At 48.1% G+C, this 25,140-nt stretch overlaps 1 protein-coding gene across 3 annotated transcripts in view; it reads left to right on the top strand.

Moving 5' to 3' along the window:
• The window catches only part of XPO4 (exportin 4), a 60,986-nt gene that overhangs the window by 31,232 nt on the left and 4,614 nt on the right, over positions 1-25,140 (top strand). For all 3 annotated transcript variants that reach the window (XM_038762003.1, XM_038762004.1, XM_038762005.1), the window contains 13 exons: positions 3,577-3,689; positions 6,473-6,630; positions 6,865-7,039; positions 12,385-12,561; positions 13,325-13,467; positions 13,988-14,133; positions 15,159-15,336; positions 15,826-15,985; positions 18,218-18,387; positions 19,409-19,583; positions 20,556-20,849; positions 22,344-22,524; positions 23,494-23,612. In XM_038762003.1, the coding sequence (XP_038617931.1) occupies positions 3,577-3,689; positions 6,473-6,630; positions 6,865-7,039; positions 12,385-12,561; positions 13,325-13,467; positions 13,988-14,133; positions 15,159-15,336; positions 15,826-15,985; positions 18,218-18,387; positions 19,409-19,583; positions 20,556-20,849; positions 22,344-22,524; positions 23,494-23,612 (2,189 nt within the window). The remainder of the gene's footprint in view (positions 1-3,576; positions 3,690-6,472; positions 6,631-6,864; positions 7,040-12,384; positions 12,562-13,324; positions 13,468-13,987; positions 14,134-15,158; positions 15,337-15,825; positions 15,986-18,217; positions 18,388-19,408; positions 19,584-20,555; positions 20,850-22,343; positions 22,525-23,493; positions 23,613-25,140) is intronic.

Below are 25,140 nucleotides of genomic sequence, written 5' to 3'. Positions count from 1 at the left end.
CAGTCTACGTAGGAGGAGTAGGATTTAATTCCCATTTTACAGATGAGGAAACTGAGGCACAGAGAAGTGAAGTGACTTGCCCAAGGTCACACAGCAGACAGGTGGTGCAGCCGGAATGAGAACCCAGGTCCTCTCACTCCCAAGCCCTGCTCTTTACACTAGGCCATGCTATTGTCTTTGACTTTTCAAACCGAATAGACCTAATTTCTCCTTTTGTCATCATAAGGAATCTGCTCTGTCACCACATTGTAGTTGCACATTATAGTTGTCTTTTTCTGTATCTCTATGAGCTTTATTCTGCCCTTCCTTGGATGTGAGACCAGAACTGTGCTATATTCTAGGTGGAATGAGGAAGGATATATAGAATTAATGTTCACATTTGCATCTTCAGTAAGTGAGCTGCCCAACTTTGGGTACTCTGTGGTTGTGCATTTAAATCAGGAGCAGCTAGTCTCTGGTCATTTTATCCAGATTTTCCCAAATGCACATGCCCTTTGGGAAGTATCCTAATCATTATGAAGGGTTATTGGATGAGCTTTGCTCAGGAAAGCTTATCTAAAGTTGCTTATTATTCCTCCATCACATTTCCCAGGGATATCCCTTCCTCTCTACCTAAACAGCTAATGCTCTGGCCCAAGCTCTTGTTAGATCAGGTTAGACTACTGTCTGTATTAGCCCCCTCACTAGTCTCTCTGCCGTCTTCTTCCCCACTTCAAACCAAACTCTGCTGCTGCACAGGTCATCCTGAAGCCTCATTCACTACACATCTCTCCCTTCCTCAAAAACCTCCACTGGCTGCCCACCTCCTTGGGCATTAAGTAGAGGCTCAGTGGAAAGAGCCCGGGCTTTGGAGTCAGAGGTCATGGGTTCAAATCCTGACTCTGCCAATTGTCAGCTGTGTGACTTTGGGCAAGTCACTTAACTTCTCTGTGCCTCAGCTACCTCATCTGGAAAATAGGGATTAAGACTGTGAGCCCCGTGTGGGACAACCTGATCACCTTGTAATCTCCCCAGTGCTTTGCACATAGTAAGCGCTTAATAAATGCCATCATTATTATCATTATTATTTCCTGCTACCACTCCTGGTGGGATGTAGCATAGAAAACACAGAGGCCACAGCTTGCTCCAAGTCAGGCATCTTTAATCCTACTCCCTCCCGAGAGGGCTCAACACATGACCAGGAACAGAGTGGTCCTCGGACTGAGCAGTCTACATACTGTGCGCCGGTCGCTTACACGGGTGGGGTTTTAACACATCCTTTAACACATCCTTTCCTTGGCATAAGCTCGCCCCTGGCTAACACAGGCAGCCCTCTTGGCCCTCCCGAAGATGCTCCCACAGTAGCGAACCCTTATTAGTCCCCATGCTGTCCGTCAGCTTCCGCGGCCTCTGACTGGCGGTTGAGCAGAAAGTTGGCATCCCTTGTACTCCAGTGGTCTCCATTCATCACTCTTTGTCCCTCCTCCGGTGTTCCGTCAATCTCATCCCTGTGGCCCAATCCACCATTTTAGAGCCAAGTGGCTGGAGGGGGAGTGGGGGGGCCTCTCTGCACTGCTTTGCCACCTTGGACCACGGGCCCAACAAGGCAGCTTGAATCGCCCTCTCCACACCTCAGCAGAAGTCAACCCAACCATGGTTTGAAGCCAGGGAGGGGAAGGAAAAATGAGGAAAAACCACCTTTGGGCGGGACTCCGTGTTAGAAGCAGCCTGGGGATGACGTTAGACAGCAAAGGCTCTATTCATGGGGCTCTGAGTTAAAGACTATGAGGAGGCTCACCTCTCTGCCCCAGAGCATAAGCCTGAGGAGGGGAAAGGTAACATTTACCATGGGTTTCGAGGTTCTCTCTCAGCTTTCTCCACCTTATCCATCGTCTCTATTCTCTTGCTACTTCCCAGCTCTCTTGGCTTCTCCCCAACACACCCTCTACCTCGACTCCTCACCTCTGGACCCCTCGCCCTGTTCCACACCCCCCGACCCCTGAAACTCAGTCTTCAGCATCCGTCTCGGAAGACTCCCAGTTAATTCCTAGCATCCCTGTTGCGCCAGCCCAGTGCCACCCTCTCTCCCCTTAGCACATTTGTATTTTGTTGCTGTCACTGGGATATGCGTTGTAGTTTTATATTTCATTTATACATTGGCTTTATTTATTTAACTCTGTTATCCTAAGAAGGTTTCTTTGTTCTTCCTGTTCCCACTATTTTTAAATCATTTTGGTCTGTCTCCCATTAGACTGTGAGCTCCTTAAGGGCAGGGAATGTGTGTCTTGCTTACTTTTCTGAGTGTTTAGCACTCAGTTGCTCAGTAAATACCATTGATGGATAATGTTCCATGTCTAATCTGTAATGGTTAAAATATATTCTGAAGTATAAAATAGGAAGCAAGGGTGGGCTATATGCAAATATTGTGGCAGAGTATTTGCTGTTAAGTACCAAGAATTAAAAAGTTAATCCATAGTTCAAGAGAACATATTTTAAAATGTTAGAATATTTTGAATTTCATCTATTGATGGAAATAGTGGAAAAGAATTAAGCAGCAGTGAGGGTGATCGGCATACCCTTCCCCCCACCAGAGTGGAACTGGTCTGCATTTCTCATATTCATCTGAGCTCCATTTTCTTGTATTTTGAGGGCCTGTGAGTGCACCTCTGGGGAATTGAATGGAGCTAAGAAGCTGGGAACACATTCCACTAACCGAGATGCTATTGCTTATGAAACTTGTACACCTGCTGTCCCTCCCACCCCCTGAAGTTCTGTGTGCCCAGATATACACCCCTTTCAAAATATGGGAGCATCTGCCCCTACCTGTATCTTTTTTGTCCCTTTTAGAAAAGTTGGTAATGCCTTTAAAATGCACAAATAGCACATCTTTTTTGGGGAAAAACACTTTTAATATTAGAAAGTAGGTTGTTAATGGTATTTGTTAATAGGATTTGTTAAGTGCTTACTATGTGTCAGAGGCTCTTTACTAAGCGCTGGGGTAGGTACAAGATAATCAGGTTGGACACAGTCCAGGCCCCACATGGGACTCACAGTATTAATCCCCATTTGACAGATGAAAGAGCTAAGGCACAGATGAGTAAAGTGACTTGCCCAAAGTCACACAGCTGGCAAGTAGTGGAACCGGGATTGGAACCCAGGTCCTTCTGACTTCCAGGCCATGCTGCTTCTCTAAAGAGGTGTTAAAACCCCCCTCTCTTTTTCAAAAACTGCATGGAGAAACTTTCAAAGCCGACTTCCTTTCTTACCTGCATTACCTGGTAGTGGTGCTGATGCTGGAGGTTCTTTCCCCTTCTGCTCTTGCCACGTTTGGGTCCCCAACGTGCAGTAGAGAATGAATGCACCTCTTACGCCTTCCTCTCTCCCCATCCCTGTCCTCAGCCGTGTCCAGAGTCCACTCGCCGTCCGGACCCCACACCTTTCACTGGGGCGCCTGGGGCCGGCTCTGGGGGGCATGTGTGCGGAGAGGCACTTTGAAGCTCTCCATCCCCTTCCTGATGGGCGGGTCCTCTTATTTCACGGGCCTTGGGTTTTGGGAACAAAGTAGGAATACGGTTGTTGACCTTGACAGCAGCTCACTGGGCAGACATTACATAGCAATGTTTGAAGCCTCCCAGAATGTGACGCTGAAGCCGACAGAGTCCTGGAGAGAGACCCTCTTGGACAGCAGAGTGATGGAGCTTTTCTTCACAGTAAGTTTCATTCTTTGCCACCAGGCAGGGCCCCCCGTCGGCTCAAAGCTACTTGCTCTTGTATTCTCTTTAAGGAACCCTGGGACAAGTGGACTGAATTTTTGTAAGATGTTCAAGCCTAATTGCAGTCAACACGTTCAGGAACGAATGGAATTTTTTTTTTCCTTTTTCAAAAATAGAGACGTTGTTCTTCGTAATTTATGGATTTTGTTTAACAGGGGATCCTTCTTCTTGCCAAATCCGATGGCTCCTACTCTATCCTAATCCTCCTCGACTGCTCAGCTGCCTTCGACACTGTGGACCACCCCCTTCTCCTCAACACGCTATCCAACCTTGGCTTCACAGACCCCGTCCTCTCCTGGTTCTCCTCTTATCTCTCTGGCCGTTTATTCTCAGTCTCCTTCATGGGCTCCTCCTCCCCTCCCATCCCCTTAATGTAGGGGTTCCTCAAGGGTCATTTCTTGGTCCCCTTCTGTTCTTCATCTATACTCACTCCCTTGGTGAACTTATTTGCTCCCACGGCTTCAACTATCATCTCTCTACGCTGATGACACCCAAATCTACATCTCCACGCCTGTTCTCTCTCCCTCCCTCCAGGCTCGTATCTCCTCCTGCCTTCAGGACATCTCCATCTGGTTGTCCGCCATCTAAAACTCAACATGTCCAAGACTGAGCTTCTTATCTTCCCCTGATTTTTACAGAGAATGCTAGCAAGTGCTGCCTTTGGCATTAGAGCAGGAAAGCTTCCTGGCCAAGCAGCTACCTGGAGGCTGACATCCAGGTGCAGACAGAGATGCATCCGTCCTTGAAGGAATCACCAGCGCAGTAATTTAATATGAGTTCTCTTTTGCAAAGTAGAACAGTAACACGTGGAAAAGACTGCAGATTCAGTAGCTAAATATATATCCTCCTTAGGTGCTGTTCTTTGCCTTGGTGGATGAAATTATTTTGATGTGTTTGCGGGTTCAGTTTGTTCTGAAGGAAATTTACTCCTTTGATTGAAAGAATCCCTGGCTCTGGCAGTTTTTGAAAAGGTGAAAAATTTGGTGGCAGAACTGGGAACAGCCACCCCAAATCTGAACAGCTGTCTAGACAAGCTGGCAGCTGCTACTGTCAGCTGTGAAGTGCCTCATGCAAATAGCTCTGGAGTTTGAAGCTTAACCCTCTCCTGTTTAGCCACAGTAACAGATCTGAGAAGTTTGCCTCTAGCTAGGATTTCCCCTTCAGAAAGTGGCTGAATATTTGGATTGCTAATGATCGAGCGAATGACTATTGCCTAAGGGATCTGAAATGGTTGTTACCTAAAAATTCAAAGTTCTTCCCCTGGGCCTAAAAAAAATTAATCTTTCTAAGCTAGGGTGAATTTTATCATGGAGATACTATTGATAGCTTTTGAATAATAGTTATTCTGCACCCACACAGAAGTCGGAAAGCAAGTGGTCATTTTGCATGGTTGTGTAACTGGAACTGAAATGATATAACTGCTACAGTGGAGAAGTGCTTTTCCAAACATAGAGAACGTTAGAGGTTTGAGAGGCTGAATAAATCTGAACTATTCATGTACGTATTTCTAGGTAATATTTGATTTCCTAATTGAAGTGCTTTGTTTTCTATTTTATTTTGGGGGCAAGTGAAGGAAATAAACTGGAGGTTGAATCACTCCCCAGTCACCTGAATCTTATGCTTTTGAGTTTTTCCTCACTTCCACACTTCAGGAATTAAAGCTGGAGTAAGTGAAGAAATGATTTCAAAACATTTCACTATTAGCCGTCTAGCATCCTATTTTTTCCAGTTCATCTCTAGGGTCCAATTCACTTTATGCAAACTGGAGGAAAACCCAGTACTGCTCAAAATACAGGATGCCGATGTTTGCACATTTGACAGATATATTACAAATTGGGATTCAAGACTCGGTCCAGCCCAGGACTGCTAGGGGTTAATGGAGGGTAAAAAGCCACAGCCCATCTCGCGCTTTCCATAGCAGCAAAAGAGATGACCCTTTTGGTCATCGTTTCCAGGTGAACCATCCAAGCTAAAATTAATTTCCCTTACCATGCTGTACTGCCCAGGTCAACAGCAGTAAGATGCCTGTGTGCTGTCCTCCCCAGAAGTTGTGGCAGCAGCCCTGGGCCTCTCGTAGCCAGCATTGTTCATCCAAAATACAGCCTCCGCGGTAGCCCTTTTAATGGCGTGTAAAACTTTTTAAAAAAAATATTTTCTTTTTGCTTTATATTCAAAAAACTAGTCGTGGGGTAAAACAGATGAGAATAGAAAAGATCCATCAACTCAATACTAATGCCGATAGCAGAATGTCTCTAGGGATTGAAGTGTGTCTGTTTCCCGGCCCTTCACTGTTTACTTCCAGTGAAGTCGCATCCATGTACTATTGATTGAACTTGTCGACTAACTTTAGCAAGACGCTGTAGCCTAGGCATAGTTCGCATCGTCCAGATGGCTGTCATTGTTGCTGTTTTTAGAAGGAGCAGCATGTCTGACTGGCTGGCATCTGTTCCTCTCTGTAAGACATAACACGCCACAGACAGTTCCACTTTCAAAATGTAAGTAGCACCCAGGAAAAGTTCACTTTGGTGTGTGTTTGAAGTCATGGGTTGGGAAGCCAGCAAATTGAGAGACAGTCCTGAAATTTACGCAAACGCATCTGCTTCTGAAGTCTTTCAGCCGTAAGCAGAGTGAACTGTCGGCCGTGTTCCTGCGGAGGGAAGACTTGTGATTTTGAGGAGGGAGAATGCTTTATTTTATGGATTAGTTATTGTTCCCAACAGGTCCATCGAAAAATCAGAGAAGATTCAGACATGGCCCAAGACTCGCTGCAATGTCTAGCCCAGCTGGCCTCTCTCCATGGACCCATCTTCCCCGACGAAGGCTCCCAAGTTGATTACCTGGCACATTTCATTGAGGGGCTGCTGAGTACCGTCAATGGGTACGTACGCCATGCTGCTCTTTCGAAAAGCGACATTTGATCTTTGCTGTAGGCTTGAAAGCAGAAAAAGAAAGGACAGACTCTCTGTTTTCTCCCTTTTTTTTTCCACAGCAGACTCACATTACTTGCACGCTTATCGTTGGAACAGAAAAGCTTGCGGGGAGGGGAAAAAACTCTAGGTAGCCTTTTTTCTTCTCTCTCATTTAAGTAACATAATCGTCATTTTGTCCGTAGAATTGAAATAGAAGATTCTGAAGCGGTGGGCATCTCCAGCATCATCAGCAACCTGATAACTGTGTTCCCTCGCACCGCTTTAACTGCCATCCCAAATGAACTCTTCTCTTCGTTTGTCAACTGCCTCACCCACCTCACGTGTTCTTTCGGGCGAAGCGCGGCGTTGGAAGAAGTGGTGAGTAACCTGCTGCTGCTCCTTGGAGCTTGCCCAGGAAGGCCTCTGTGCTAACCGGGCCCTTGTGGCATCCAAGAGCTGTTAGGGGACGATCCAGTTGCTTGGTTGGGGGCCACCGATCTTTGCTGGTGGGCAAGCGCCTTAGTGCCACGGGAGCTTTCTGAGAGGAGGCGGGGAAATGATTGACTGAAATAGCAGATTATTCCAGTTGCAGCATCCATTCAGAGCTCTGTCCGTTTATTCCATGAATAAGTTCACTAGAAGCAACTAAAGTCCTTGTGTGAGGAGAATGCCAGGGGCTGTGTTGATCAATCTGGCGGTTTGTTCTGTGACCTAATATACCCAAATCTCCAAAATGTAATGGAACCTGTTCAAGTCAGCTCAAGGCTCAAGACCTTTCCATTGTTTCTGAAGATTTTCATGGGGAGGGTATTCCCACCGGCATCGTTTCTCCACATTTGGGATGTTCGCTAAGCAGCGGGAAAATGCAGCTGTATTTGAATGGCATCTTAAATACTGTAGGTATTCCCAAGACCATGTGAGGGAGAAAATGATTTTAGAAAGATTCTTTGGTGCCTACTGTTTTGTTTGTTTTTTTTCAAATGGTGTTTATTATTAACAATAATAGTAATAACAATGATGATGGTATTTAAGTGCTTACCCTGTGCCAGACTCTGTACTAAGCTCCAAGGTGGATTCGGTGCCTGTCACACCTGGGGCTCAAAATCTTAATCCCCATTTTACAGATGAGGTAACTGAAGCATAGAGAAATTAAGTGACTTGCCCAGGGTCACACAGCAGGCAAGTGGTGGAGCCAGGATTAGAACCCAGGTCCTTCTAACTCCCAGGCCTGTGCTCTATCCACTAAGCCATGCTCCGTTTCCTATTTACAGTTTTACTGACCGGGTGCTTACTATAAGGAAGTATAAAAGGGAGAGAGAAAAGTGTGTGCTGATGTTTGCCCTAAAACAAGAAGTCTAATTTGTTCTGTTTAACTGCATCATTAGAGCTGGGGGACCAGAGGGCTAAAAGTTGCTGGTTGGAATTTTGGAGCTTTTGGGCAGGCCTGAGGCAGAAAATTTTTGGATTGCCACTCCAGGGCCCCAACAGGTCAAGCCGAGCCCGTGAGTAGAACACCAAGCGGGTAAGGGTCACATTCAGGCAATACAAAGTGGAATGAAGGAGATTTAAAGTAGACATCCGAATTAACAGCTATTTTCCAGAAAGGATTTCAAAACCCTGCCCATCAACAGATGGCTGCATTTATCCAAGTAAAGGGTTGTTTTTTTTTATCTTGATGGAAAGGATTGGTGGAATGAATGATGTGGTTTTGCCCAGATTCTTGTACGCTCTTTCAGTGGTAGGTTGCTCAAAAAAAGTCCCATTATAAAAAGGATCATCAACGCTCATATGAAAATCGTATTCAGTAAAGCAGTATTGTGTGGGCACTTGAATGTCATATAGGGCTCTGGGACAAAACACACAAACTGAAAGCTTACCCAGTGGTGCACATCCGCGCCGAGTCAAAGATCCCGAAAGAACTTCCATCAAGTTTCAAGATTTGCCTTAACCTGAAGGAATAGTTTCAGGCCATATTTGTTAATTTAGCTCTGGGTCAGCTGTGATAATCACCTGTTGTCTGGACAGCACTTTAAAGCAAACTTGCCCCCCACTTAAGAAAGAATTCTTCTGGCACACATCTATGGTATTTAATCTTCCTAAAACCCTCGCTCTTGACTGAGAGATTATAATGGATTTGAGGTAAGCTGCTTTTCAGCCATAAGCATTGTGTACATTGTTGGCAGTGTCTGCTGGAATCCCTTGCTTTCTGATTACGTGTCCCTGTCGCTCGTGCTTCATTTTCACTCTTTTGGAGATCGAATCGTCATCTTTCTTTGCCCAAGGTGCTGATTGGCTCTCCTGGCAGCCTCTGGGCTTCTCTTTCTGACTCAAAGAAACTTCTGGAGGTAGGACAGAGATCATCATCATCATCATCAATCGTATTTATTGAGCGCTTACTATGTGCAGAGCACTGTACTAAGCGCTTGGGAAGTACAAATTGGCAACATATAGAGACAGTCCCTACCCAACAGTGGGCTCACAGTCTAAAAGGGGGAGACAGAGAACAAAACCAAACATACTAACAAAATAAAATAAATAGAATAGATATGTACAGTAAAATAACTAAATAACTAAATAGAGTAATAAAAATGTACAAACATATATACATATATACAGAGATCCAAGAGCTCCACCTGCAGCTCCTCCGTCTCCAGCATGCAGAGGTACCATTTAACGTATCCTCTGAAGACTGGGCTGCAAGCTCCATCTGTCAGTGTTTAGGGCTGAAGAGCACACTGTGGAATACTGTCTGAACTTAAAAACATTTCCCTAAATTACGGGATTAAGGGCAGCGTGAAGAAGTAACGACTGTAAACACGTGTAGTTTGGGTTTAAAGTGCCATTACCCTTACAGTGGGCCTTGCTGAATGGTCACAGTAATTGTTTTGACAGTGGCACATGCCCGTGTATTGTCAGTAGCAGGAGAGAGCGAGGTTTTTTGATCCAGGTTCGATGATTGCTGAGTTCCAGGTGTATCACCAGAAATCAGTACACTATAAAGAGGGTGAAAGAGGGCAGGCCGTCCCGGAAAGGTTAGAGCAGCGGGGCATCTATCCATCCCGCCCCATTATGTCAGGCAGTGCACGGTTGGCGGGGGTCGTCCACCTTACTGCTACCCGGCATGGGTATGCAAGGGTAGTTGCCAGCACACTGGGATTCTGGGCCTCCTCCTCCTCCTCCTCACGCCCACCTAAAATCCTTAACCTTTCCCTTGAAGAAAGTGCCATTCAGTTCAGTCACCTTGGATCTCCTACCATCCCTGTGGTGGCCCTGTAGTGACCCACCATGCCTTGTGCAGCCACAGATCTATCCCAAACTCTTTTCAAGTGGTTGAAGTCTTCTGCCAAGAGAATCTGTGGTTCTAGTTCACCCGTGCTTCTCCTCCGGCCCTCTGACTCTTTGGGACTAACCATTGTCCTGGTGCTCTGGGATTTGGTGAGTAGTAGTTTAATGTTGGGCTCATCAGATGCCCTTCACAGTCTTGTGAGCTTCAAACCTATCCCTTCTCAGCCTGTGCAGCCTCGCAGACTGAAGTGGCCTAACCCTCATAGTTTACCCTCGCTTGCAGGTGGCCCCATCCCTTTTGCAGCGTCTTTGCTGTCCCCAGTTCCTTGGGCTAGCTGGCTAATGCTTTACCTGTTCATCCGTGGAAAATTAATCCCGACTGAGGGTCAGTCAAATCTCTATAATAGACGAAAATGGTCTTTTCCTCTAGGTCAGGGCCTCTTTCTTCAGTGGCTCTACTCTTCAAGAAGGATCCAGGTCAGTGGGGGCATTTGAGAGGGAGGGAGGACTTCGCAAGATGAGCAATATTAGGATCAACTCAGGGCCAGAACCTGCGGTTAGCGATTCCTAGGGTCGCTTTGAGGCCACTCAGGAACTCTAGGGAATGTTCAGCAAAGGCAAAGCCTGCGTTTCCTGCCCCCAGGAAGCTTATGCTTAAATGGAAGATGGCCTTGGGCCCATCTTGGAGGTTTGGCTCAAAGCCAGGACAGCATCAGGAAGGGTCCAGCTGCCTCCAGCTCAGTTTCTGACCCAAAGAAACCCTCAGGTGCCCTGGAAAAGTGTTAAGCGGGAGTGGAGGAGCTTGGGGCCGTGTGTGTAAGTTCCTCCCACACCTAGGTGGTTTGCATAATGGAGGAACTGGGCGAGATTGTGATGAGCACCAGGGTGCTCAGACCAAACCGCTAAACTAGATGTAAACAAATTACTACGACCAGATGGCACCCGCCTGGGAATTCTCAAGGAGGTCGGCGGGCAAGTTGTGGAATTCTTGGCAAGGGGGTGTATAGTCTCGCTTCAGAAGGCCTCTCCAGCAGCGGGCGGGCAGACTGCCAGCGTAGCTCCCAACCACAAGGAGAGCTGCTGGGGGGATCCTGGGAATTAGTCACCGGGAAGCCTCGCTCCCGAATTGGATTTTTGGAGGTGGGACCATGTTGAAAGTTGGACTTAAGTAGTGAACAAGTGGCCGGCCAGATGCCAAGGGGAACCAGGAGGCAAAGCACCCACTTTTGTCTGGCATATCAGAACACCGGAGACAGTGTGATGAATTTGGGCGGAGGGTAGGGTGGGCCTGATGTTATTTCCAAGACTTACTAGGTTCACTAGATGTTAGAAATGAGAAATTTCTATACTACCAGTATAGATATCTTTCTCCTCCATGATGCTGGGCTTCTCTGATTCCATAGGGTCATTCATTCAAAGGTCGGATATTTTTATTAGACTACCCTGACTGCAGAAGGAATATCCTTAGTGTCTTTTCCTCCCTCCACAGTGGAATCTCTCTTCTGTTTGTCTTGAAATTCTTTTGAGACCCTCGCTTCACTGCACCCCTGACCACTGGCAATGGATTCCCAAGGCTTACCTTGCAGCTAGTCCACATTGGTGTAGAGAAGCAGTGTGGTTCAGTGGAAAGAACACAGGTTTTGGAGTCGGAGGTCACGGGTTCAAATCCCAGCTCCGCCAATTGTCAGCAATGTGACTTTGGGCAAGCCACTTAACTGCTCTGTGCCTCACTTTCCTCATCTGTAAAGTGGGGATTAAGACTGTGAGCCCCACGTGGGACGACCTGATCACCTTGTATCCCTCCAGTGTTTAGAACAGTGCATTGCCTGTAGTAAGCGCTTAACAAATACCATCATTATTATTATTGTTATTATTGGTCTTAGTTTCCTGAAATCAGAAATGCTGCTTCAGTTGTTAGGAGTGTTGCCCAGTCGGATGAGTGTAACTGTCTTGCTGCTGCTGCTGCCCCACCACTCATATTGGCCTCATGGTGAAACTCTCCCTCTGGTCCCTTGGTGTTTGGTTCATCGTGTTTCTGTTCCCCAGGATCTCCCAGGGGCAGGGGCCCAAGATCTGTCCTGCCCTCAGCTGCCACTGTCCTCTGGTCACATCTGCATCCTTTCTTTCCTGCTCTCCTCCCCACCGCAGTCTGCCCCAGGTGCTTTCTGCTGCCGCCACCCTTGGATTAGTGTCCATTTTTGCTCTTAAAATTAGCCAGTTGAAGATCACAGCCTGGGATCAAAATGAAAAGTTTGAACTTTAAAATAGCATCTGTATTTGGTGTGAAATTTTGCCTTGCTGACATTGATGGACTACTCTATAACAGCCTTAATAAATGCTGCCTATACAGAGAGCCTCACTTCTGGGGGCATTTCTAATGTGCATGTCCCGTCTCGCCCCCCACCCCCCACCCCCCCATCTCTCTCCATCTCCCTCAGCTCGACAAGGATGACATGGTGTACATGGAAGCATATGACAAATTGCTGGAATCCTGGCTGACTTTGGTTCAAGATGACAAGCATTTCCATAAAGGCTTCTTTACCCAGCATGCGGTGCAGGTTTTCAATTCATATATTCAGTGCCACCTTGCAGCCCCAGATGGCACCCGGAACCTGGTAAGTTCTTTAAGATGGGAGGCTTCTGGGGCAGAATGTGGTGCTATGTAGTGGATGTGGGGAGTGCCGCAGAGGCTCTCGTGTCAAAGTTGCTGCTAAAATGTTAGCTACTCTCACCTGGGAGTCTTGCCGTCACCATACCAGAGCAAGGCATGGAGACCGGAGGTGGAGGAATGGCAGAGAACAGAAGCCGCTTGGGCGAGAAGTAGGGACGATGAGGGTAGGGACATTCCGAGAAGTATTGCATGTAAATTTCCAAAGCATGCAGTTTACTTGAGCTTTCACTGTTCTGGTTTATATGCAGTACTGCCTGCGGGGCCCACTCCCTCTTGGAGTTTGCAGTTGGCAGCGGCAGCCAAGCGATCCCCAACTTTGAGCCCACTGGCATCACCAGCAGCGCTGAGGCCTCCTGACTTCCTTAGGGTGTCGGGTGCCAGTCTCCATCTGGCATCCGACGGCCTCTCGATCTGGGTTTGGCGAGGAGGGCTGGGAGCTGGGACATCTCGATCTGGAGCAGACTTCCAGGACTGCTCCCCCACCTTGGACCACTGGGTTCCAGAGCCATGTCGACCCTAACCATGTGCCCCCCCCGCCCCAGTCTTCTGTGGTCCGGGACAAGCCCCCTCCACAGAGTGGTTCCCCAGACAGCCCAGAGTGGCTAAGCGGTTGTCTATTTAAATGGGTCCCTCCATTCCCCCCAGCACCCCGGATGGGCGGCCTCGACCATAACTCATAATTCTCCGTTTGTTCCACCTGCCGATAGACTGCCAATGGTGTGGCATCCCGCGAGGAAGAAGAAATAAGTGAGCTTCAGGAAGATGACCGAGACCAGTTTTCTGACCAACTAGCCAGTGTGGGCATGCTAGGAAGAATCGCTGCAGAACACTGTATACCTCTTCTTACAAGGTACACACAGTCCAGAACAACTCCAGGGAGCAAACTCTCTCTGCTCCCAGGTCCCCGAAGAGTACTTCCGTGTCTCGGGGCCTAACCACCCCCGCCCCGTTTTCCAGCACCCTGGGACAAGTGGAGAGAAACATGCTCACATGTGCACTCCCTGGCACACACACTTGGAGCCCAGGCACAGCAGGATAGATGGCAGAGGTGTTTTGGAAACCATGGTACGAGAATGGGATTGACCCATGTAATAAATTTACCCCTCCGAAATCTCCTCTCCAAAGCCCATCGTCAATTGCTCCCCGCGTAAAGACTTGGTGATTATAAATTGTGTGGGTGTGTGTCTAGCTTTATATTAAAAGAGACATTGCTTTAACCCCATTTGGAATCCCCACTGTCATTCTGATCCATTACACACCCAACTGCTGAAATCTGAATGTTTCCATCCCGACGGCGGAATCTCTCTCTCTCTCTCTCTCTCTCTCTCTCTCTCTGTCTCTCTCTCTCTCTCTCTCTCTCTCTCTCTCAGTTTGTTGGAGGACCGAGTGACGAGGCTTCACGGCCAGTTGCAGAGACACCAACAGCAATTGCTCGCCTCCCCTGGCTCTGCCTCCATAGACAACAAAGTGCTCGATGACCTGTACGAAGATATTCACTGGCTGATTTTAGTCACAGGTGGGTTGTGGGCGCCTCTCCCATCGAGCTGTCCATTGCAGCCCCTCAGCGGTTTACAAATGGACATTCACCACCAGAGTCACTCGTGATCCTATTTATTTTCTGTTCGCTCGGCTTATTAAACCCCCTACCGAGCAGTGGAGTTTTAGACTTTCTATCTTTGGCGAGCCGGGTATGCCAAAATCTTTGTGCATTTTACCTTATCAAGTAATGGAACTTGCTTCATTTTTCGATGCAGTTTTGCAGATGCACGTTTGCCGAGGAAATCAGTACTAGAGTATTTAATTTTCATTTTACTTGAGATCATTATTATGGCACTGAAGTTCTTACTAAGTGCCAAGCACTGTACTAACTGCTGGGTATGTAGTAGATACAAGATAATCAGGCTGGACCCAGTCCTTGTCCACGTCAACTCACAGGCTTAAGTAGGAGAGAGTAGGATTCAATCCCCATATTACAAAGGAAACAGGCACAGAGAAGTGAAGTGACTTGCCCATGGTCACACAGCACACAAATGGCAAAGCCAGGGTGAGAACCCAGGTCCTCTAACTCCCAGGCCTGTGCACTTTCCATTAGGCCACATTGCTTCTCTTGAAGATATGAAAGAAACATTTAGTAGTGGCGGCAGCATTTATTTGAGCGCCTGCTTGGATCAGAGCACTGATTGGGAAGTTCAGAGTAAGAGAGGGACACATTCTCTGTGCACGTGGGATTTGCATTCTAATGGGGGAAGACAGACACAAAAATATTTGCAGCCAGGGTGTTCAAAAGGAAGTGGGCATATACCCTTGAGTGCATTTTTTCTGACAAGACTTTACTCACGTCAGCCACATTTGAATTGAAATGGCCTTGGATCATATATAATGCTTCTTGTTGGAGTGAGGTTTACTGTGATTTTTGTAAACGTAGAATTGATTCAGAATGTCCGCTGCCTTCCCTCTGTAATGTCAGTGATGGTGTCGGTTGTAAAAGGTAGATATGAGTAGAAAACCGTGTTTCACTTTCTTTCCCTTCTGCTTTTGAAGGCTACCTCTTAGCTGACGATACTCAGGGAGAGACCCCGCTAATACCTCCGGAAATCATGGAATATTCCATTAAGCATTCAACTGAGGTGGATATCAACACAACCCTGCAGATACTGGGCTCTCCAGGGGAGAAGGCCTCTTCCATCCCGGGGTGCAACAGAACGGACTCTGTAATTAGGTAATCATACTGCGTTTCTGACTCGTTCAGATTATTACTGTCAGGCTGAGTGGGGCCTAAAGTCATTTATTGAGGCAAGTGGCACTATTCTTCAGAAAGCCCATTTTTGTAAGGGCACACAAATGCTGTGTTACTTTGTAAGGGCTCTACCTTCCTCTTCTCCTTTCCCTTCTTACTCTTTTTCCCTTTCCCTCCTTCTCCCTCTTTCCCTTCCTCTTCCCCTCTCCCTCCCTCTACCTTCCCTTCCCCTTCTCTTTCCCTCTCCCTCCCTCCCTCTCTTCTCTTTCCCCATTATTTTCTTTACCTCTTCCTGATTCTTTGTCAGAAATGCCTGGCGGCATATACACATACATCCTGCTGAGAGGAATTTTTCTTCATTCACCAGCTTTATCTTGAGAAAGTGGAAAAAAACACAAGAACAGTTCTGAAAACAGTGGGTCAGGAAGAGTCGGTCTAAAAGAGTGATTAAACTTCTCCTTGCACCTCCAGGTTATTATCTGCCATTCTAAGAGTTTCAGAAGTTGAATCTCGAGCAATAAGAGCAGACCTAACTCATCTACTGAGTCCACAAATGGGCAAAGATATCGTCTGGTTCCTGAAACGATGGGCAAAGACTTATCTTCTGGTGGACGAGAAGCTGTACGATCAGGTCAGATTACCTAATGGTGTAAACTGTTAAGAAAATGTGTGGCCGTGGGCGGTTATTGGCGGTGGGATCCGGCTTTATTTGCCCCTTGAGCTCTTCTCCTTCTGGGGCCTTGAGGAGTTATTTTCACATCAGCTCTCTTCACCCTGCTCTGCTTTTTGCTTCTCTGCTAAGGCTGTTTCCCTAGTGAAAGGTTTGGCTTAGTGAGAGGTCAGTCTTTTCTTCTGCAGTTTCATTCGAACAGTAATAAAGGAGCGACCCTGAAAGAAATGTAGTAGCTCTGCTTTTCCATAGTTTCCTTTGAGAATGTGTGCTCAAAGTTGGTATAGTGGGAGGTGACCATGGTGAGTGTCAGTGGGGATGAGGGTTGATGAAGACTCTTGTAAGGTGTGTATTTGTGCATAGAAAAATAGGTTGAATTTGCTTAATGTTTTTTTATTTTTTTCCATAGTGCTTTCACATAATGACTATAATTGTAGTATTTGTTAAGCACTTACTTTGTGCTCTGCCCGAAACCCTGGGGTAGATAGAAGATAATCCATTCTGCTACAAGGACAACATTCTCCCTCTGCCCTGCCAAGCTGTACCTCTTCCCTCCTAAGAAAATCTCATGAGACTTTTAGACTGTGAGCCCACTGTTGGGTAGGGACTGTCTCTATATGTTGCTAATTTGTACTTCCCAAGCGCTTAGTACAGTGCTCTGCACATAGTAAGCGCTCAATAAATATGATTGATGATGATGATGAGACCTTTCCTGGCCAGTCCTTGACCTTCAGTCAGTCACTGGGATTTACTGAGTGCTTACTGTGTGCAGAGCACTGTACTAAGGGCTTGGGAGAGTAGAGAGTTGGTAGACGCGTTCCCTGCCCACATGCGATATCATCAGCCACCTCTGTACTCAGGTACATAAATCCAGCAAAGCACCTGGCACTGCGCCCCACCCCCAGCAGTGAGGAAGTCTCTTTTTGGGCCAATGGGCCAACTTGGTCCCTGAGACTTCAGGCCTGTGAATCAGCACATAATCAATTCAGGAGGGTCACCCACGCTCCTGTTCTTGCCAGGCAAGTGCCCACGAGGCACAGAGTACAGCGGGCAAGTGGGAAACCAGGCGCACGGCATGATGCAAAGGGTGCCGTGGTGCCTGACCTGCTGGACCCATTGATGGGCCAAGTAAACGCAGCCTGGTGCCCGCCCACCCACCCACCCATCTCCTGGAGCCCCTTAGTAATAGCAACAGCAGCAGTAGCGGTAGGATCTATTGAGCGCTCACTGGGTGCAGTGCACCAAGGCTCTTGAGAAGTACAACAGACACACCAAGACCTGTTGCTCACCCCCCAGAAGCTTTCGCTAAGGTAGAGTGGTGAACCCTGGGAGGCTCTTGGGTCAGAAAGCTTGACCATTAATTGCACAACCCCAGCAGCTATTGCTCCGCAAGCGCTGCCACATCTGGACACCAGCCTCCGATGCCAGACCTGCGCACTTTCCCCTGGAACCATGGCCTAGCTGCTGCAGGCAGTAGGCATGCCCCTTGCCTGCCCTGTGACCTCGGACAAGTCATCCAACTTTTCTCTGCATCAGTTTCCTCACACCTTGGGGACAGGGACTGTTTCTGACCCGATTATCTTGTGTGTGCCCCAGCGCTTAGTACCATGCTTGGCATATAGTAAGCTTTTAACAAATGCCACAGTTATTATTATTGTTATTATTAGGAAATGCTGTTGATGAAGATGTGCGAATGTTGTCCAAAGCAGTGATACAAGGGGTAACCTCCGTGTGACACCCCCCCGCCCCAAAAAAACCCAAATGAAAATAGAGCCACCTCCTGTTGGCAGCTGCTAAAACCATATTGCAGCCTCTTGAATCCTGCTCCTTGTGCCCGAAGCTTCAGTTTATCTGGTCAAGAGCACAACTGGGCTGTCGTCATGCCAGCAGGCTTCCAAACACTTCACACACATTCGGAGCTGACGGGCTTTGCGAGATTGCTGAAAATCCTCAGTCCTCCTCACATGGTGGAATCAACAGTTGCTCCTCCATTCCGTTAGCTGGGACTTTCAGGTGTCTGGATTTCTGTTATCCTGATCTCACCCGTCCCCACTGTTCTGGAGAGATTGGTAGATATGCCAAGACAGTGTAAAACAAAGTGTTATGAGATGCTCATTTCCTCTGTTAGAGCTGATGTTCTGGTGACACTCTTCAACTGTACGTACTGATGATCTCTATTTGGCTTTCCTCAAGATAAGTCTGCCGTTCAACACGGCCTTTGGCACTGACACGGAGGGCTCTCAGTGGGTTGTTGGATACCTCTTGGAGAAGGTGATCAGCAACCTGGCAGTGTGGAGCAGTGAGCAGGATCTTGCCAATGACACTGTGCAGTTGCTGGTGACGTTGGTGGAAAGGAGAGAAAGGTGAGTGCCACCATAAAGAAGACACAGAAGGTCCTCACTAGGGACTTCTGTCCCCCAAACACCATGTTTCTCTAAATGTCAGGGGGACTTCTGGATAGCACATACTTGGCCCCAAAGGCATCTATCCAGTTCATAGCTGCCAGCATCTTTTTCGGGTACAGTTGTAAACTGAGGGCAAGTGAGAAGGGGAGACGAGGAAGTAAAAGGGACGGGTGGTGGGCAGTTCCGGGGACGGGTTGGCAAGGGGTGGAGGAGAGGAGGGCGGAAGCAAATATTTTTCTGCTGCCTTGCCATCACTTCCTCTTCTCTGGCACCAGTAGCGACCCCGGAAAGATGCTGAACTGAACCTGTTGCCACCCGAGGGGGTTCTCTGGCACCAGTAGCGACCCTGGAAAGATGCTGAACTGAACCTGTTGCCACCTGAGGGGGCCTTAGTGGGCAGTGACTCCAGACTGGAAACATCATGGGGTTCTCCCAGCAGCCCCATAGCTCCAAAACATTTCCCAAGCTGTCTGAGTGGATGGCTGGATGGGCTCATCCCCGCTCCTTTCCTCTTCTGGGTGATGGGACGGGGACGGGGAGATACCGGCTCCACGCCACAGGTCCGGGTGTGACACCGACTTGGGCCCCGCCATCCTCCTCACACGAGGCTCTTATTTCTTCTTGGCCCACCCAGTCCTGGCTCTCTCCAGGCCATGAAGATTCAGGGTGTTTGTGAAGTGGTGAAGGCAGCTCTTCAAATTTTCCTGTCAGTTTTCTTTGACTCCGCCTTTCTGCTCCTGAGAGGAGATGGTTGTAATTTACTATAGAGGAGCGTGAGACCGGAGCACCCAATGCAAGATCAGCATGCTACCAACCCCAGTGGTATCTACCAATCAGCAGCCAAGTGCAAAGCACTGAGCTAAGTGCTAGGGCGAGTGTAACAGTAATTTCTGGGGTTGCAAGTGGCCATTTGGTGGCACGCACTGGGATGTTTGTTGTGCAGGACGTGCGCGTCGAAACGTGCCATGTCATTCTTTAGGGCGAACTTAGTGATCCAGTGTGAGAACTGGTGGAACCTGGCTAAGCAGTTTGCACGTCGAAGCCCCCCGCTCCATTTCCTGTCGAGCTCTGTGCAGAGAACGCTGATGAAGGCGCTGGTCTTGGGAGGGTTTGCACACATGGACACCGATACTAAGCAGCAGTATTGGACAGAGGTAACACTTCCTTCACTACTACCCCATCCGTCCCAGAAATGAGACTTCAGCTTAGACCCGCTTTAAAAGTGACTGATCATCCAGGGTCCTGGTGATGTGCCCAGCTTCCCCATTCCCAGGTGGGCCCATCAACCAACTACATTGGGCACAGCAAAGCCTCCTTCAGCTGCCCTGGTTACCTAGGGGAAAGAGGAGGAGCCAGAAACCAGAAAAGGGCCTCTGTCCCTAGAGGAGAAGTGTGATTACACTTGCTGACAAATGTGCCGCAAACTGAGTCTCTTCTGTTCATGGTGCAGGACGCTTTGGGTTGTGGCGCCGCTCTCCTGGAACAACAATTGTGGCATTTGTTAAACACTTACAGTGTGTCAGGCACTGTACTAAGCACCAGGGTAGAGACAAGATAATCCAAGTCAGACGCAATCTCTGCCCTGTAGAAGGTGCTCAGTCTTAGGAGGAACAGTGGGTATTGGGTCCCCATTTTACAGTTGAGGAAACTGAGGCACGGAGAAGCGAAGTGACTTGCCCAGGGTCATACAGCAGGCAAATGGGGGAACCGTGACTAGGACCCAGGTCCTCTGACTCCCTGGACCATGCTCTTTCCTCGCTCCCCTCCCCGCACCATGTGCCCACGTTAGTGAGACTTAAGGTGGGAGGGAGCCTGAAGTGCCCCCATTGCCCTCAGATTCCTGGGGGGCTTACTAAGCCCAGCCTCGGCCAGGCGGAGAATCGAGCTCAGTCCATTAACCATTTTTCCATCCTGAGCTGACGGGCCTGCTTCAGGAGTTGCCATGGGCCTGTCGTACTAACTCACAGTAGGGTTCGGGTGAGAGCCATTAGTTCCCAGCCTGTTTTTCCCATTTCTAAAAACATATGTGTTCAGAATGGACAGCCAATTGGGTTGGGCCAGGAGAGGCGCGTGAAGGTGGGTGTGGGCTGGGTGGAATTTTCCAGGATCTCATGCCTTTTCCGTAGGTTCTTCAGCCGCTTCAGCAACGGTTCTTGAATGTAATAAACCAAGAAAACTTCCAGCAAATCTGCCAGCAGGAGGAGGTGAAGCAGGAAATCACGGCCACGCTGGAAGCCCTCTGTGGCATTGCTGAGGCCACACAGATCGACAATGTGGCCATCCTCTTCAACTTTCTGATGGATTTTCTGAACAACTGCATCGGTCTCATGGAGGTTTACAAAAACACCCCAGAGACTGTGAATCTCATCATAGAGGTGTTTGTGGAAGTTGCACATAAACAGATATGCTATCTTGGAGAGGTAAACCACCATCAGAAGCATTTACCAAGTGCCTAGTGTACTAAATGCTTGGGAGAGGACAGTAGCAGAAGACAACAAGCCTCACATTGTTTGGTCCCCTGTTTGAATGAAAAATGTGTTTTAGAAAATTAGTGTGATTCCCTCTCCCCGATTCCCTACACCACCCCCCCACCCCCCACCGGCCCGCAAAAGTGGCTGATAAAGTCTTAGGTTGCTACCCCCAAGATAGAAAACTATTTTAGGGCCCCTACCATCTGTTTATCCACTCAGAATGGCCACAAAATAAAATTACTTGGCAGAATCCCAGTACAGCAGAACCTGAAGTGTGAAGGCTCAAGTAGGAACCTTTTCTACATTTTTCTTGGGAAAACTCTTAGTTAATGTGTTGTCAGATACAATCTGCGAACCTAGATAAGAAAGTGTTTTGCACTCTCTTTATAAAATGTAGAACAAATCTGCAGCTATAAATCACTGCATTTTGTTAGGTTACAGACTTCTAATATTATTTTGCTTGGTTAAGGCTGAAGAATCTGTCCAAAAGTAACTGCTTTCTGAACGGGGGTGGTGACTAAACAGGCAGGATTGGTAGAGTTAGGGCGGATCCTTCCTTTCCCTGACTAGTTACCGGGTCTTCTGTGTACCTGGTTTACAGTTTCTGCCATTTTGTGGCTGTGTTATCCACGGTTCTAATCTCTGCCCTGCTATGGGACTTTGGGCAAATCACTCAACCTCTCTGAGTCTCCATTTCCTCATCTGTAAAATGGGCATAAAATACCTGCTTTCCTCATCTCTTAGGCTGTGAGCCCAGTGAGGGAATAGGACTACTTTTGATCTGATTTTCTTATATCTGCCCCAGTGCATAGCACGGTGTTTTAGTGCATAGAAAGCACTTAATTCCATCCCTCACTGGATTCAGTAGTGGAAATCTTCATCATTTCAGTTGGCCCTTGTGTGCGTATTGGCCGATCCTCTGACCTGCTGGCATGGGGAAAATGCTTTAGGGTCTTTGGGCGAATGCTAGTGATCACGGGTTTCTCTGAGGCCGCGGCTTTTTCCTCCTCCATGGTGCATGCCATTGGCCGGATTTTTAAAAAGCCTCCATATCCCTTTCTAGGAAGACTTGGTTGAGACGAGAACTTGACAGCCCAAACGTTTCTTGCATTCCAGCCAACTGTCGTGATCTCTGGCTTACACCGCTTAGAGTCCGGCACATTGCAGAACTCTTCTTGGGCGGTTTGGCCGCAGGTCTTCTCTGACCCTGAGCTGAGATGCCGGCATCCTTCCCCTCACACATCCCCTCCTTCCAAAGAGTGTCTTTAGGGCCTATCCCACTCCATGCAGGTTCCACCTAGGCTCTCAGCCTGATCCGGGGGGTCCGTCACATCCCTTAGCTAATCCCTGAGCCTTCAGGGTCCCACCCTGCATGAGCAGCTCTTCCTGAGCAGGACTCGGGATGAACCGTCACTTCTTGTCTGGCTTTTTACTCCCTCCCAGACCAAAGCGATGAACCTTTATGAGGCCTGCCTGACGCTGCTCCAAGTCTACTCCAAGAATAGTGTCGGGCGGCAGCGGCTCGAAGTCACCGCCGAGGAGGAGCAGTACCAGGACCTGCTGCTCATCATGGAGCTTCTCACCAACCTCCTCTCCAAAGAGTTCATAGACTTCAGTGATACAGGTGCAGGTGCCGCCCAACCGGAGCCCTGGTTGGTCTGGGTGGCCCCGGGCAGGGGTAGGGCCGTGTGTCTGCACCAGCCGGACCCTCTGGTTGTGAAGGTGACGGCCCATTCCGTCATCCGTGAGCCGTTTCTAAACTCTACAGATGGACGCTTGGCAGGCTCTTCTAAAAGATGAGGCAAATTGATGTTGATTCCAATATTGGGGGTGTCCTCCGTAGGACTCTTGGGGAATGATGTTCTTGTAGCCAGGTTGATAATAGTAATAATAATTGTGGTATTTGTTTGCCAAGCAGTGTTCTAAGCGCTGGGGTAGATACAGTGTAATCAGGTTGTCCGACATGGGGCTCACAGTCTTAATCCCCATTTTACAGGTGAGGTAACTGAGGCACAGAGAAGTTAAGTGGCTTGCCCACAGTCACACAGCAGACAAGTGGCGGAGCCGGGATTAGAACCCCCATCGAGTTTTCTGGATAAAAAAGGCAAATTGTGTATTGAACTTTTGTTGGGATAGAGAGTGGATAGAGAAATGAACTACAGAAACCAATTTTGTGTCCTCTCGCTCTTTCATTCAGCCTTGCACATAGTTTTCAAGGCTAAGCCTTGAATTGGCAGTGAGCTTCCATTTTCCAATATGTTGCCAATTTGTACTTCCCAAGCACTTAGTACAGTGCTCTGCACATAGTAAGCGCTCAATAAATACGATTGATGATGATGATGATGATTTTCCCCTGCCATCCCCTCCCTCTTCTGGCCTTCCCCTAGTTCCCCTCACCAGGTCGGCCCTGCTCTCAGTTTCCCCAGACTGCGAAACAGCTCAAGTTGCCCTCCCGTGGTGTCCCCCCATCCAGGACCCAGGACAACTGAAAAGCATTGGACTGGGTCAGCTGGGAGAGGCACAACTCCCCTCTCTTATTCTCCTATCCTGGAGAGACAAGGGCCCAAATCGGCTGTCTTTGCTATTTTTCCAGATGAAGTTTTTCGAGGACACGAGCCGGGGCAAGCGGCCGACAGGTCGGTGTCGGCGGCTGATGTGGTTTTGTATGGCGTGAATCTGGTCCTTCCCTTGATGTCCCAAGATCTTCTGAAGGTAAGTAGAGGGACTCCCGGGACCCTCTAGGGTGGCCTTTTCCCCAGCGAAGTAAAAGGGTTAAAAGATGAATGTCTCAATGGGTGTGTAAACTTGGAAGTCATTAAATACTAGGTGGATAGTCGATTTTCCCTGCATGCATTTTTCTCAAATTCACCCGTAAAATCAACCTTTTTTTTTTTTTTTGGTGGCGGGAGTGATTTAAAGTCTCTAGGGTCTGGCCTGCCTGGGGAATCCCCAGAAAGCAAATTGAATTTGCATAAAAGCCACTGCCATAGTGCCAACCATTCAGGAGCAGGGGGCTGTTCCCGGGTAGGGATTGGTCCGCTCCTGACAGGGCATATGTGTCTGCTGGCCCAAACAGAGCTCTCTTGGCTCCTCCTTCCTTCAGGGTGGAAATATGTAAGCAAGAAAATAATTCATCCCTAATTTTTCAAACTCAAAGGCTTGCTTAAGCATTCAACACAGAAGTGAAAAATGTTAATGAAAGTAAAACAGAAAAATCTGCATGAGCTGGGGGGGGAAATCATTTAGCTAATGTCCTTCTTAAGTCCTCACCCCTACTGCCCTGAGTGCAAACTCTGGCTTTCCATTTCTTCCCCAAAACGGAAACGCATTCTGCTGGTTTCATTCCAGCCATTCTCCAGACTCCATTTCCAGGTTGTTAAAACTGTATCCATCCCATCAGATGTGCCATACAAGGCCAAGCAAATTTCCTTTTAATGTTTCCTCGTAAGACAGGGCTCTGGGCCCTAGATATTTGCTCTGGAGCTTTTCAGCTAGCCAGCATTGCTCTGGAAAGGGCAAATCCCAAACCAGAGCACCGTGGCATAGTGGAAAGAGCATGGGCTCGAGAATCAGAATACCTGGGTTCTAATTTCAGCTCCGCTTGCTTCTTGCCTGTGGTCTGACCGTGCCTCATCTCAGTAGCTGTTCTTCCTCTTACCTAAACTTTAAGCTCCATGGGGGACAGGGATTGTGTCCCACCTGATTATCTTGTATCTACTCTAATTCTCAGTTGAGTGCTTGGCACGTTAAAGTAAGTACTTAGCAAATAACACAATCACTAATATTTTGTGCATAGAGAGTGAAAAAGTAAGTGGTTTGTTGGCAGAATTAATCCCTTCTATAAAGAAGCAAGTGGCTGCTTAGCGAGCAGCAGTTATATAAGAACAAGCTCAGGTTGCTACAGTGTTTCCTGAAAAATGTGCCAAGTGGGCAAGGCACTGGTGAACTGGCCTGGTGGGTTGCCCCCTTCTTGAGCCTTTTGAATGGCTGTGGAACCTCCTTTTGTACTGTTCTGCCACCCTTTCGCTCAACTTAACTCCTCATCCTGGGCTCTGGTTTGACACCCGCACTGCCCAGTCACCTGGCCTTTCTTTTCTTCCCTTCCCTCCCGTCCCATTTCCATTAACCTTTACCTCCCCCTGCCCCGTCCTCACTCCTGCCCGCACCTGCTCACCAAAGTACTAGAATAATAATAATAATAATTTTGGTATTTGTTAAGCGCTTACTATGTGCCAAGCAA

Source organism: Tachyglossus aculeatus, chromosome 20, assembly GCF_015852505.1.
Source record: "Tachyglossus aculeatus isolate mTacAcu1 chromosome 20, mTacAcu1.pri, whole genome shotgun sequence".
NCBI classification, from domain to species: domain Eukaryota; kingdom Metazoa; phylum Chordata; class Mammalia; order Monotremata; family Tachyglossidae; genus Tachyglossus; species Tachyglossus aculeatus.
The sequence above is the reverse complement of the archived record's forward strand: the minus strand, read 5'-3'. Positions and strand labels throughout refer to the sequence as shown.